We start from the raw sequence: 14048 nt of genomic DNA, 5'->3' as shown, positions 1-14048 counted from the left end.
GTTCGAACAATCTGACGTCATCATGAGGAAAAAGTAGAGGTAACTTGCAGGCAGCATTTTTACATGCATTCATCTCATGTTATGGAACTTCGACCATGTCTAACATCCAACATCATAAAAGCGTAAAAATAGCAGAAAATCACAAAAACCATGATATTTCCCCGTCTCTTAGAAGCTCCAGTTGCAAGAGAAAGAAAGAGTTGATGGGGGAAATAATTTAAGTCGTGCCACTGACCTGTCCCTCCAAAAGTAATTGGCCGATGGAGACGCAGCGCTGTAACACCCGTCCATAGGAGCGCTTTGTGTGTCCGAACTTTAAAAAAGTGACAGCAAAAAAAAAAAAAGAAAAATCCCCATCAGTGAAAGAAAAATGGAGAATATTGTAATCAAATGTAGAACTCTTGTATAGTTTTATTGTAAATTTTGCCTTAAAGGTCATTTTTTGGTTTCAATTCATTTATTTTTTGTGTGATCTTTGGAAGATTTTATTGTATTATCATGAAACAAATTAAATCCCATACTGTTTCAGTGTGTGACTGTGATGATTGTGATACTGTGTGTGTGTGTGTGTGTGTGTGTGTGCACATATTTTTGTTACCACTTGGGGACCTTTGCCGGTGTGGGGACCAAAGCCTGGTCCTAGTAAGGCAAAACATAATTTCTGAGGTCCTGGTTAAGGTTTAGGGATTAGGGTTTGGGTTAGGCTGTCCACAGTGAATGGAAGTCAATGCAGTGTCCTAACAAGGATAGCTGTGTGAACTTGTGTATGTGTGTGTGTGTGTGTGTGTGTGTGTGTGTGTGTGTGTGTGTGTGTGTGTGTGTTTGTGTGTGTGGGTGAGTGTGCGTGTGTGTGTGTGTGTGTGTGTGGCCCCTGTTGAGACGTTGCTGCCTCTGCATGGATGTGACAGTCGGGGGCTGAATGTGTTCAGACTAACCTGCTCCCCCTGCTGTTTGCATGCAGTCATTGCATCCAGCAGATCCTGGAGGCCGTGCTCCACTGCCATCAGATGGGGGTGGTACACAGAGACCTCAAGGTGAGTCACCTGCAGGGGTGTGTGTCTGTGTATGTGTCTGTGTGTGTGTTTGTTTGTTTGTGTGTGTGTTTGTTGGGAGTGAGGGATTTATAGTTGTGTTTGTCTGCGTCTGACTGTTGTACTAGATTCTGAAGGCTGGTAAGTGCAGTGAGATATATTTAAATCCCAGCATGTCTGTGCATGTCTGCGGGCCTGATTTATCAGTGCATGCATGAGTGTGTGCATGTCGGCTTTCTTGGTGCAGATCAGACTAATAATATCTGTGCATGCATTTAGAGTTTAGGAACTGTATTCATGTTACTACGGTGATGTTTTTAATCAAACTTTATTTTAAAGAGCAACTTAACAGCAGCTGAAAATCTTGTTTTCGCCAACCTCCAGCGGTTGAAGTTCTCACCTTGCTGTAGTGATGTCACAGTGTACTCCAGGGTACACTGTGACATCACAGTTGGGTGACTTGAACCAGAAAGGGCAGCGAAACTCTGCTTTTCAGCCTGGTGTTGAGTTACTCTCAAAGTTCATTGAATTGCTTCATGTATATGAATTATATGGTACTTATTAATCCTAATATGGTACTTATTAATACTAATCCTAAAAATAAATACACCTTTAATGAATTAAATACAAGTCACAGATATATTTTGTGTCTTACAGATGAAACAAAAAGTTGTTCGTGTAGGAATTTTAAAAATGTATTTGTGGATTTTAAACTTTCTTCACAGCAAAATAGGTAAATTTATTAGTTTATAAAGTTTATTAAGGACATATATGATGTAATTTGGACATAATGACATCTGACTGGTTTGAGTATTTTTGGAATATTTTTTTAAAATACCTGTTTATACACCAGTTCTGAACAGTTAATTCATTTTTATGGACGATTATTGATGCTTCATATTTAACAAATACATTGGTAAACTCTAGTGTGATATAATGTGTTATAAGCTATTTATTAATTGTTTTTAAACAGTTAGGAAATACTAAATAAAGGGTTAAAATAGATTTTAAAAAACATATTTGTGAACCATTTATTAAGATACAAAGCAGCTCTACTTCGAGAATTTTGGATATGTTTTATGAAATCTTCTCCATGCCGTCCTCAGCTCACTTGATATTATATCAGTGCGACTCTTTGGGGAACGCCACAAATGCTTTATACTCCTGAAGTGTATTAAAGGTTGCCCACACAGAGGAGGCCAGACGGGAAAGGTCGGAGGTTGTGATGTGATGATTTCTCTAGTGGAGGTTTATTAAGTTACCGCGAAGGAAAAAGACATTGAGATGTTGTTGTTTTGTCATTAGTTGCTCATAACAAAGGCTGAAAGATGGAGGCCAGTATCTACTATCCTGAAGGTCAGGAGGAGAAGAACATCTAATATCTGGAGGATCAATATGTGGTCCTCGGTGTGCCTCAGTAAATGTCATGTATGTCCAGTGAGGTAGTGTACAATACATGGGGTTTTTACAAAGGAAACAACATCAAAATAGGAGTCCAAACCGTATTTGTTGTGTTTTTTCTGACTGCAGTGAATTCTTTTATTTCCTTATGAATTCATCTTCCCTCTCGTGCTGTTTGTGATGTCGGAAGAAGAAGAAGAATGAGCAAGATTACCTTTTATTTGCTCCCTTTTTCCTCTTTATATTGGAACATGGCCGTCACTCACTCTGTGATTCTGACCTCAGTTAAAACAACCTGACCTCGATAACAATGAGGAAAAATGTCAACTCACACCTTGCAGGACCCATTTATTCTTCACAAAATCTCATCCTAACTTTCTAATGTATTATTTTGAAACTGCTGGTAATGAAATAATGTGATTTTTTGAAATTATTTTAAAGATTTGATAGTTAGATGTAGATTTTTTTTTATTTTCACACATAAACAACAACAGAAAAAACAGATAAAATAAAGAAAACAAATGTGACAGGAGAACAGACCCCCCCCTCAATTTACTAAAAAAATACAAAGGAAAAAAATACTTAACTAATAATTACAATATGATTTAGCAAAATACACGAATAATAAATTACAAAAATATAGCAAAAATACACATAAAATAAACAACGATTGAACGTTTATGTATTTTCAAATTTTCCCACAATGAAAAAAAGCAAAAAAACAAAAACAAAACACATACATATCTAAACAAGAGCTAGCAGCTTTTTGAGGCAATGCTACATTTTGATGTTAAGATGTTAATGTTCCTCATGTTATCCATATTACTGCATGTGTTAGCACACTAACATTTGCTAACTAGCGCTAAAAACAAAGTACAGCCGAGGCTGATGGGAATGTCATTAGTTTTTCAGGTATTTGGTCATAAACCAAAGTATTGGACAAATTACAACTTTGACCTGATGATGGAGCCCGATGAAAGATCACCAAAGTTATTACAGTTCATCCTGAGGGGGACATGAACGTCTGTGACAAATTTTATGGCAATTTTATGGAAAAAAACGGCCAAGTCAAGACATAGGCCTACAGTGACTCCAGCTTGTAAAACCACAACTTGTCATTTTTACATTTATTTAAAAGTATAGACAGATTTTTTTTAAACTTTAGAAAGAGCCAGGCTAGCAATTTCCCCCTTTTTCTAGTCTTTACGCCAAACTAAGCTAAGCTAATTAGCGCTGGAGGGATTAGTCGATTAATTGATTAGTTGAGTGATAGAAAATGAATTGGCATCTAGTTTTATAATTCATTAATCGTTGATTTTTTTAATTAATCGTGTAATTTTTAAGAAAAAATGCTGAAATTCTCTCCAGGTTCTTATATGTGAGTATTTCCCGGTATCTTTAGCCCAAATTGACAGTAAACTGAATATCTCTGGGTTGTGGACTGTTGGTCAGGACAAAACAAGTAACAGTGATCAACATTTTTCACCATTTTCTGACATTTTTAGACCAAACAACTACTCGATTAATCAAGAAAATAAAGAACAGATTAATCTATTTAATCAGATAAATGAAAATTAGCGCTAAAGCTAATAGCCTACAGACATAAGAGTTAGCTTATTTTTGTCAAGAAACAGAATAAAATGTCGAACTGTTCCTTTAAATCCAGGATGTCTTCTGCTTTTAGTAAATGTACAATTGCCCCAAATTAGCCTCAAACCCAACAAAGTGAGTTTTAGCGTTGTACCCTTATTGTGTTTTTAGGGTTTATATCAGTAGGAGGATGTGCGAGGTGCTGTAGAGTGTCTAGTCTTGTTACATAATTTTATCGGCGAGGTCGGGTCCTTTAAGTACTTCCAAACCTCTTGTCGTTAAGTCGAGCCGCCTCTAATTGAGTTTAAAAATCAGCCAGCAGAGGGTGACATGATGGCTGTTCTGCAGCTGGATCAACAGCCAGATGTTTCTGTGCAGCTGTGGAGGAATGATTACTTAGTTGGATGGCACAAATCAGTCGCTATCATCAATAAGTGGTTGTACAGAAAAAGAGCTGTTATGGTTGTGTGTGTGTGTGTGTGTTGTGGACTTGTCTGTAGATGTTTGTCAGATTGTTTTTACATCCGTGTCTGAGCAGGAAGGACACGGCTGTTTCAAAAAAAAGACAAGCTGTGTTTGGTCTTGCTCAAGTAAACAAATGGCAAAGGAAGGCTTATACACATTTTTATGTCCCATCTGTCTGTCTCAGCGTCTGAGTGTGTGTGTGTGTGTGCATATGTGTGTTTGTGTGTGTGTATCAGAATATGGATGACTGTTGCTGCATCCGTAGCTATTTTTAGTCGTCTGATCTGGGTTTAACTGGTCACATCTCAGTGATTTGTCACACTTTCCTCCCTGTTTTTCTTTAAAAATCATATGAAAACCAAAAGTAAAAGGTTACTTTTTCCACCAAATCCCAAAATCATCACAAATGTTGAAGGTGTTAGGAGATGTTTTACAAAATGTAACTTCTAAAACGGGAGAGTTTTTCTGACATGACTGTGTTTGATGTTTTCTGTTGAACATGCAGCCAGAGAACCTGCTGCTAGCCAGCAAGTGTAAGAACGCAGCAGTGAAGCTGGCTGACTTTGGACTGGCAATTGAAGTCCAAGGAGACCAGCAGGCTTGGTTTGGTATGTTACACACACACACACACACATTTGCAGTGTGTACACAGACTTTTCTTTTAGACTGACCTCGACCCAAGAAACCCCTGTTAACCAAAAGGTGTTGAAGCATCATAAATGATCATAAAACCCATTTTTTGCAACTTCTTTAACTTTCAAAGACATCTTAAAGGATAACTATTTTTCTTATTGTCAACAAATCTCATGTGCAGAGCCAAACTCACAATGAACTGATCTACTTTCAAGTATTGTGTGTGTATCCGAACCCTGATATATCTTATTCCTCCATTGTTGTCCAAAAACTATTAAAAACACATCAGTGAGTCACACCACTGCACTGGGTGACATGTTCCTTCACCATGAACACACACATTGTAGTTTATTTTGACTCAATCCCACACACACCGTCCTGCTGCCACAAATACTCACTAGGGCACCAAACGTGGGTTCATCCGCCACAAAAAATAGTCCCTAACAAATACAGTGTTTCTGCTTGTTTCAGTGACATTTGTTAAAAACTACAGTGCCCAGCTGTTTAATGAAATTACTGAAACTTTTTAAAAAATAAAAGTATATATTTGTGACCTGTTTTTAAACATTTAGCAGGAACAAATGGGCTTGAAGCTGAGTGCCACAGATACGGTAGGGTTGTCAAGAAATAATTACAGCACGTAATTCATTGTGAAACAGCAACTTGTAGTTTCTGCTTTTCTGTTTGTGTAAAGATTAAACACTTGATACAAGCTGTTAGTTGGTGAGCTTTAGAAGTGTTGGTAGGTGTGTTTTTGAACTTTTGGACAGCTAGCTGTTTCCCCGTTTCTCGCCTTTACCATAGACTGCATAGAAACGTTACCTGTTGGTTTGCATTGAAGTCGGTTTGAAGCCCAGAGTTGCAGCTTCTTATTGGGTCATCTTATTGATTTGGAGCCAGGATGTGCAGGGTGTTGCCTTTCATGCTCTGGAAACACGCCCCGCTACCTCGGACCCAAGCTAACGCTAGCTTACCGGGAACACAGAGTGCTGCACACTTCAGCTACTTTAGCTAAATTGTGCTAACAGGCAGGTATCTTAATCAAGTAACATTAAACTTAGTGAAATATTGCAACAATAGTTTGACTCAGTGTGAGTCCCAGAGCCAACTGTCAATCACAGCTGTCAATCAACATCCGCACGGCAGACATCAAAGCTACTTTAAGTCTTCAAATCTTATTAACGGAGCAATAATTTCCAAAATGATCACCAGTACACTTATTAGAGGGTCTGAATTTAAAGATTGAGACCATTATAACTTGTTGAAAATAATGCTTAAGTCAGTATTTCTAGAGAGAAGTTGAGGCTTTTTGAACGGGAGTCAGTTGTAGCATCTAGCAGCCATCGGTGGCACTTTAAATTTGTGGTAGTTGCTGCTTGGTTCTTCCACTACACAAAGCTCCCGGCTCTAGCTTCATAGTTAATGACATAAGAGTATCAGTCCTCTTATCTAACTCTCACCAAGAAAAGCAAAGAAATGTATTCCCTAAAATGTTGAACTATTCCTTTAAGAAGCCTGGTATTTTCTTTCAAGGGAAATCTACAATAGCATCTGCCAGTCTGTTGCCATCCTCCTCCTCCTCCTCCTCTTCCTCCTCTTGATCATGAAGGGTTCTGTTGCCTGACAGTTCTGATGTGCAGCAGAGCTGTCACACTGAAGCCTGCGCAGCGCTTTGATGGGGAAAAGTGTAGGCTTCCACGGGATTGTTCATCCATACTGTCATTTTATCCTTTTTGTCAGCGTGCCCTTGAGTCAGGCAAACAAGGAGGGATTTTTTCCTCCTCATCCTCTAATATTAGACGTATCTCATCTGACTGAAAGACCGATGTTCTTCTTCTTTTTGTTTTCAGTTTATCTTTTTTTTATGTGTGATGTGATTCTTTTTTTCTCTGACAGATTCCAGTTCTCACGTGATATCTAATTAGTGTTAATTTGAGAACAGAAGTAAAAGTTGAACTGATGTTAGTGCTCTTCTGTTCAGGAAGATAACATTGCTGAATCTTCAGGCTAGTTTCTGAATTTGCGCTGAACAGCAAGCTCACAAAGTGCACTAAGTTTACTTCCCTATACTTACTTTTACCTTGAGCCAAATTAGGATCTATTATAAAGAGACTGCAGCAGGCTGAAAGCTCTGACTGTACATTATGCTGCTTAATGCACTCAGTCTGATGATTATAAGTATGACATCACTCACTATTTGCTGACTCAAAAAAAGCCCACCATGGACCAAAAAATGTACGCTGTGTCCAAAATCAACCCTTTAATTATTATTCCCTACATTAGTGGTTCTCAACCTTTTCGATGTCAAGGACCCACAAACTGATGCACATCAGGCTGCAGACCAGTATTTGATAAGATGTGGTCTCAGGGATCTCCAGCAGATAAGATTTAGTTATTCTATAACTATCCTGTAGATTAACACTGAAAACTGTGAAACCTATGAACAGAATAGTCATTTTTATACATTCTCTCATTGGGCTAACGTCTCATCAACAAAATAATACAATACCCTGAACACCCTCAAGGACCCCTGAGAGTCCCTGGACCCCAGGTTGAGAACCGCTGCCCTGCATAATAAACAAATAAAAAGTTTACTCAGCAGTAAATTGAGATTTTGGACTCTTATTTCTTCTTTTCTTTTCTGTATTTCGGACATGACTAATCATTATTTTGCACCGTTACTGACAGGTCACATTAATTTACATGTTTAACTAAAAGTAGAGCTGCAACTATTGAATTAATCAGAAGCTATTGTGATAATTGATTAATCTTTTTGAGTGATTTTTTAAAGAAAAAAATGTCCAAATTCTCTTGTTCCAGCCTCTCAGATGTGAGGTACTTCTGTCTAGTAAACTGAATATCTTAAGGATGTGGACTTTTGTTGTGGGTTTTTGGAAACAGTGATCGAGATTTTTCACCATTTTCTTACATTTTATGGACCGAACAACTAATCGGTTCATTGATAATGAAAATAATCGTCAGTTTATGGAGCTATTTCCCTGTCTTTATTCAAGAGTGTGGTATATCAATTTGAGAGCATAATTTATTGATTTCACGTTCAAATTTTGTAATTTGTCCCTCAAAACCCTGCCCTCGCACTCAAATAGCCTCTGCTTGCGCTTAGATTCACTCTGTTTCTGCTCAAACTGTGAGCTTGCACTCAAATATAATATTGCTTGCACAGATTTCCTGCGTTCAAGCTTCAGCTCTTCTCCTCACACTCAGGCTGCTTCTGCACACTCGTGAAACTTCTGCTCTCGGATTTTTTGTGCTATTTGAGATTGATATACTATGCTCTTGAATAAATAGCTCCATATTAGCTGGCCTGTTTGTGATTTTGAGCTGTCTGAGATGAAAGTGAGACTCGTCCACCAACAGCTGATGTTTGGCAACCGAAGACATAAAGCCTGCACCAAAATCCCGACAACATCAGAAACGTTCGACTAAATTCTCACATCGTGTTTGTTGCTACGACCCACATTCACAAACCAACCCGTCAGAATACAAAGTGAAATGAAACAGAATACACTGGCGAGCTAATGCTTCTGCTGAAAAACATATTTAGGTCAAACTCACTTTGCAAAATCTGCATTTTTACGTTGCTCTCTTTCCCCTCCGGCCACAACCGGCTTCACATCATCATCATCTTTCGTTTTTGATGTTTTTTGATGCATAGAGGTGCCAGTCATACGCTGCATTTGTAACTTTTTCTCTGTTTTATCTAAGTAAACGTATGTAAAAACTTATAAACTGTTTGTCTGCGTGTGCAGGTTTTGCAGGAACTCCCGGCTATTTGTCCCCAGAGGTTCTGAGGAAGGAGGCGTACGGTAAACCTGTAGACATCTGGGCATGCGGTAAGCTCTTTGTCTCTGTGTTTTTCTCGCTGCCGCCTCCTCTCCCTCCTTCTTGTCACTCAGACAAAGGTTGCGTTTTATGCGTGTAGGTGTGATCCTCTACATCCTTTTGGTTGGATACCCTCCGTTCTGGGACGAGGACCAGCACAAACTCTACCAGCAGATCAAAGCTGGAGCATACGATGTGAGCCCGCCTCTCTGTTTTCTCTTTCTCTAAAATCAGTCGTGTTGTTCATATTTTTGATATTTATATATATGTATGTACACATGTGGGCATGCATGGGTGTGTATGCGCTTTAGTTTCCCTCCCCAGAGTGGGACACGGTGACTCCGGAGGCTAAAAATCTGATCAACCAGATGCTGACTATAAACCCAGCCAAGAGAATCACTGCCCAGGAGGCTCTGAAGCACCCATGGGTCTGCGTGAGTATCCAGCACCCTGTTACTGCACAGAGGAAACTAAATTCCATCCTCCTCCTCCTCCTCACTCTCTCCCCCTGTTTTTTGATACTCCCAACAATTTATAATTTTGTAAATCCTCTAACAGCAAGTTTGTGAACATCTGCCCAAAAGCTGCCAAATATCAGCACCATCTGTTTCCAAACATGTGATCTCTGACATGTGCTGATACAAGGTCAGCTTATCTTGGAGCGATTTGTTCCACAGAAGGGCAAAAGAGCAACCTATCTTAAGGGATAAACGCTTCTATCTGCTCTTCACCCATAAAAAATATCAGTTCCACCAGCTTACAAGCTCTGTACTGTGCGTTGCAAATGTACGACTTAATCTCAGATGGTTTGATGCATATAGAAGAGGTAAAAGCACTCCTCCGGTCGCTCATCACGCTGAAAAGCTGATAACATTGTATTTACAGCAGGTTTTTATATCAGCAGTCTGGTTATTACCGAAGAAGTATCTGAAAATACCCCTGAAAAACATGATTCATTGTGCAAAAAGTGCTTTTAGAAAACAGTTGGGGCTGCATCTATAAATGTTTTTCCATTATTACTGGTACATTTACATTTGTACAACAATACAACTACAGCAGTGGTGGAAAAAGTACTCAGATCCTTTATATAAGTAAAAGTACCAATACAGTAATGTAAAAATACTTCATTACAAGTAAAAGTCCTGCATGACAAATCTTACGTAAGTAAAAGTACATAAGTATTATGAGCTTGATGTAGTTAAAGTATTGCAGTAAAAGTACATAAGTATTATGAGCTTGATGTAGTTAAAGTATTGCAGTAAAAGTACATAAGTATTATGAGCTTGATGTAGTTAAAGTATTGCAGTAAAAGTAGTGGTTTGGTCCCTCTGACTGATATATTATTATATATGACATCATTAGATTATTAATAGTGAAGCATCAGTGTTAGAGCAGCATGTTACTGTTGTAGCTGCTGGAGGTGGAGCTAGTTTACACTACTTTATATACAGTTAGCTAGTTTAGTCCAGTGGTTCCCAACCTAGGGGTCGGGGCCCCTCCGAAGGGTCAGCAGATAAATCTCTCTCTAATCTTTGATTTTTGCTGAAATATTGGATCATTTGAACATTTATTGAAATGAAAGCATGTGAGAAGTTTAGAGGGAAAAATCACTATTTGGTGGAGCTGTTAACAACTCATAGACATGTGAAATGTGACCCCGACTACACACTGCTTTTTGTAAGACGTCAAAAGCCAAAAAGGTTGGAAACCACTGGTTTCATCTTTAACAATGTGTTGTATTTTAAAAGCTTGTTGTATTATCCATTGTGTCAAATCTTCATCTGAAAAGTAACTAAAGCTGTCAAATAAATGTAGTGGAGTAGAAAGTACAATATTTCCCTCTGAAATGTAGTGGAGTGGAAGTATAAAGTAGCATCAAATAGAAATACTCAAGAAAAGTACAAATACCTCAAAATTGTACTTAAATACAGTACTTCCAACATGCACTACAGTAAATTCTATGAGAAAAGCAACCACTTACATAAATGAATGAATATGTTCAGATTTTCCAGAGGAAATGTAATTTGGAGATTTGATTATAATAATGATGAACTTAATTTATGTTATAATATGATTTATGTTGGAAAATCAAGATAAAACCATTCAGCACACTAAGTAAACCCTTTTTCTTCTCAGCATATGCCAGCAGCGAGCTCTGCTTCATATGTCTTATGATAAAACTGAATCAGTATATATAAAAGGTGACGACTGCCGGGACACTATAACACCTAGTTGAATGTATTTAGCCCGGGGTTTTTGCCAAACATGTCGTCACCTATAGAGCCTCAGAATCAACACTTTCCAGGGAAGCAAGTTTCTCTTGACAGCTCCTGCCCACATAAACCTGTCAGTGTCAGAGCTGCTCCTCTAATGTTTTATTTTCAGCATCTCTCTCTCTGTCTCCCCACAGCAACGCTCAACAGTGGCCTCTATGATGCACAGACAGGAGACAGTCGAGTGCCTGAAGAAGTTTAACGCCAGGAGGAAACTCAAGGTGTGAAAACACTTGATGGGATTAAAATAGTTACATCCGATTAAAAAAAAACAACATAAAATGAGACTAATTTGTGAACATGAATCATCTATTTTAAACTTTCACCTCAGATTTTCTCACCTCCGTCCGTCCTGCGTTTAGCCTCTTCTCACCCGTGTGTGTCTCTCTCTCCCTCGTCCTCCGCAGGGCGCCATTTTGACCACCATGCTCGTCTCCAGGAACTTCTCCGGTGAGTGCCGCCGCCGCCGCTCCTCCTTGAAAATACGAGAGTCAAGGGAACATCTCGGCGCCCTGACAGGGGGAGAGACGAGAGAGAGAGCGAGAGGAGGACAGGATGACACGCCATCTGTCTTCCGCCATGTCTTCACACATACACACACACACACACATGAACACACAGCAGGTTGATGGGCGGCGGTGTCAGAGTAAGCAGGAAACACAGCGGAGAGAGATTTGCTTGGTTTTCGTGCCTCCGTTGCCATAATCTCACACAATAAAACTTGATTCTTTATAACTTAATTCTTCAAAAATCCACATTCTTCTTCTTCTTCTCATTCCTTCAGCTGGATGTTCTTCTTCTTCTCTGTGCAGAGTTTGTTTTCACATTCATCTGCTGAACTCACCTTAAATCTCAGTTTAACTCGTGTATCTACGAGCAGGATTGGTGACATCACAGCCAGTTTGGAGCCAATCATGATCCAGTATTTAACTTACACGAGTGTGATGTGGAAACTTGAAGCCTCCGGTGCACAAACACTGAGAATGAACTTCTTGTGTCCAGCAGGAAAACTTAAGAAATGAAATAAACACACACTAAAATGGAAATTAGAGCGTCTATATATTCAGTCATGCGCCGTATTTCCAAGTGAACAGAAAATGTTGCTAAAATACTACAATTAGTCCTAAAATACAGTAAAATTACTTCACATTTCATACGATCACATTGGATTTAATCAAACTTAACCACCATCAAATCCACTAAAAACAAAAGCAGGTCGGTTATTTCAAGTTTAAGAGCAGAAGTGACTCTAAACGCAGCGTATCGTCTGTGTCTCTCAGACTCGTACGCATTTTATTTACAACATGAATTAAACTTTAATGCGTGGGGATTTTTTGATGATGCGACCCACCTGTCTAGAAGACTTTCCAGAGTGCCAGAACTTTTATTAAGTGTCGCCTGCTGGGTGATAATAGTTTAAAGGCAGGACTTTAGAATAATATAGCGGTGGACTTTGGCACAGTTTATATATTATATATATATCGGGCTCTTAAAAAGCCACTTCAGCACCGCCTACGTAAATCTTTCTCACTCAACGTTACGACTCAGCACTAACGAACCAGCTGTGTGTGTTTGCTTTTCCCTTCTTTATTCTATTAAATCAGACATTTAAAGGTGGTGATTTCTATAAAAAAAAAAATATTGTCAATAAATCAAATGAAAAGACAACAATGAACCATATTTTATTCCTCTGTGCTGTAGAGCTCTATTGTTGTCCAAAAACTATTAAAAACACATTAATATAATCATGAGAGGACGTTAAGCTCTTTTAACTCCTCGTTGCTCACATGCTGGAGTTTCAATGGATCATTTTATTAATTTCAACAGTTGCCATGAAGGACAATTGAGAATCTAAAGAGGATGTGCTGGTCTGATTATTAGTCTGCTGCTGTGAGGGGAAAATAGTTTTATAGACTATCTGATATGAGAAGATTGATCTCTTCAGCGCCCCAAAATAATCCCTTTCACGGCGTTTCCTAGTAACTGATTTATGATTAATACAATGATGTCTCTCTCACTGCATGTTTACCTGCTGCTGCAGCTTTTACATCAATCTGACAGCGTTCACTTCAGACTTGTGATCCCGTCAGACCGCCATCATGTAAAAGTGACCAGAGTGCTTTATCCAGACATGAGTCTGACATGTTAAATTGCTCTCAGATTGACAAAAAGGCGCGCATGTCTGAAAGGCTGCTGCTTTCTCTCTCTCAGCGTCTCATTCTGCCTTCTCTCTCTCTCTGTGTGTTTCAGTGGGTCGGCAGACTACGGCCCCCGCCGCCGTCAGCGCCGTGGCCGGAACCACCGCCGGCATCGTGGAGCAAGGTAAACTCATCTCAGCCGACTCACTAACGTCTCCTCTCACTGAGCTCACGGCAGACGTGATTAAATAGAAAAAATCAGCTTGTTTTTAATCTCTCTTCTTAAATCTTCCCATCCGAGACACGTATGTTAAGGTTAAGTTTCCTGTCTGAACCCCTGAACCTTTTGACACACTGGCAAAAGGTCAAATGCAGAGGGATCAATTTCCCTCATGAGGATTAATAAAGCACTTCTTCTTCTTCTTCTCTTCTCTCTTCTCCCCCCCCCCCCCCCTTCACACACACCCCCACCCACCCTTAATGCTTCTCAAATGTTTGCCAAGGTAAGCAGCCTCATCTCTCATCTGGGAGCCAAGAGTATTACTGTTAAGATGTCTTTGCTTGTCATGGGTTAGGGCTTCTCTGTTGTGCAATACAGTCACATGCCCTGCGGGGAATTAGGAGAGAAATTGCATGCAGTTGGGTTGTAGTGTGTGTGTGTGTGTGTGTGTGTG

The 14048-nt window shown here is 39.3% G+C and overlaps 1 protein-coding gene across 8 annotated transcripts in view; it reads left to right on the top strand.

Annotated features, from left to right (window-relative positions):
* Positions 1-14048, top strand: part of LOC137170709 (calcium/calmodulin-dependent protein kinase type II subunit beta) — a 51843-nt gene that overhangs the window by 15415 nt on the left and 22380 nt on the right. For all 8 annotated transcript variants that reach the window (XM_067574241.1, XM_067574239.1, XM_067574238.1 and 5 more), the window contains 8 exons: positions 962-1034; positions 4993-5095; positions 8891-8974; positions 9064-9158; positions 9275-9397; positions 11374-11457; positions 11644-11686; positions 13487-13558. In XM_067574241.1, the coding sequence (XP_067430342.1) occupies positions 962-1034; positions 4993-5095; positions 8891-8974; positions 9064-9158; positions 9275-9397; positions 11374-11457; positions 11644-11686; positions 13487-13558 (677 nt within the window). The remainder of the gene's footprint in view (positions 1-961; positions 1035-4992; positions 5096-8890; positions 8975-9063; positions 9159-9274; positions 9398-11373; positions 11458-11643; positions 11687-13486; positions 13559-14048) is intronic.

This window comes from Thunnus thynnus, chromosome 19 (genome assembly GCF_963924715.1).
Source record: "Thunnus thynnus chromosome 19, fThuThy2.1, whole genome shotgun sequence".
In the NCBI taxonomy this organism is placed as follows: domain Eukaryota; kingdom Metazoa; phylum Chordata; class Actinopteri; order Scombriformes; family Scombridae; genus Thunnus; species Thunnus thynnus.
This window is presented reverse-complemented; position numbering and strand designations above follow the sequence as displayed.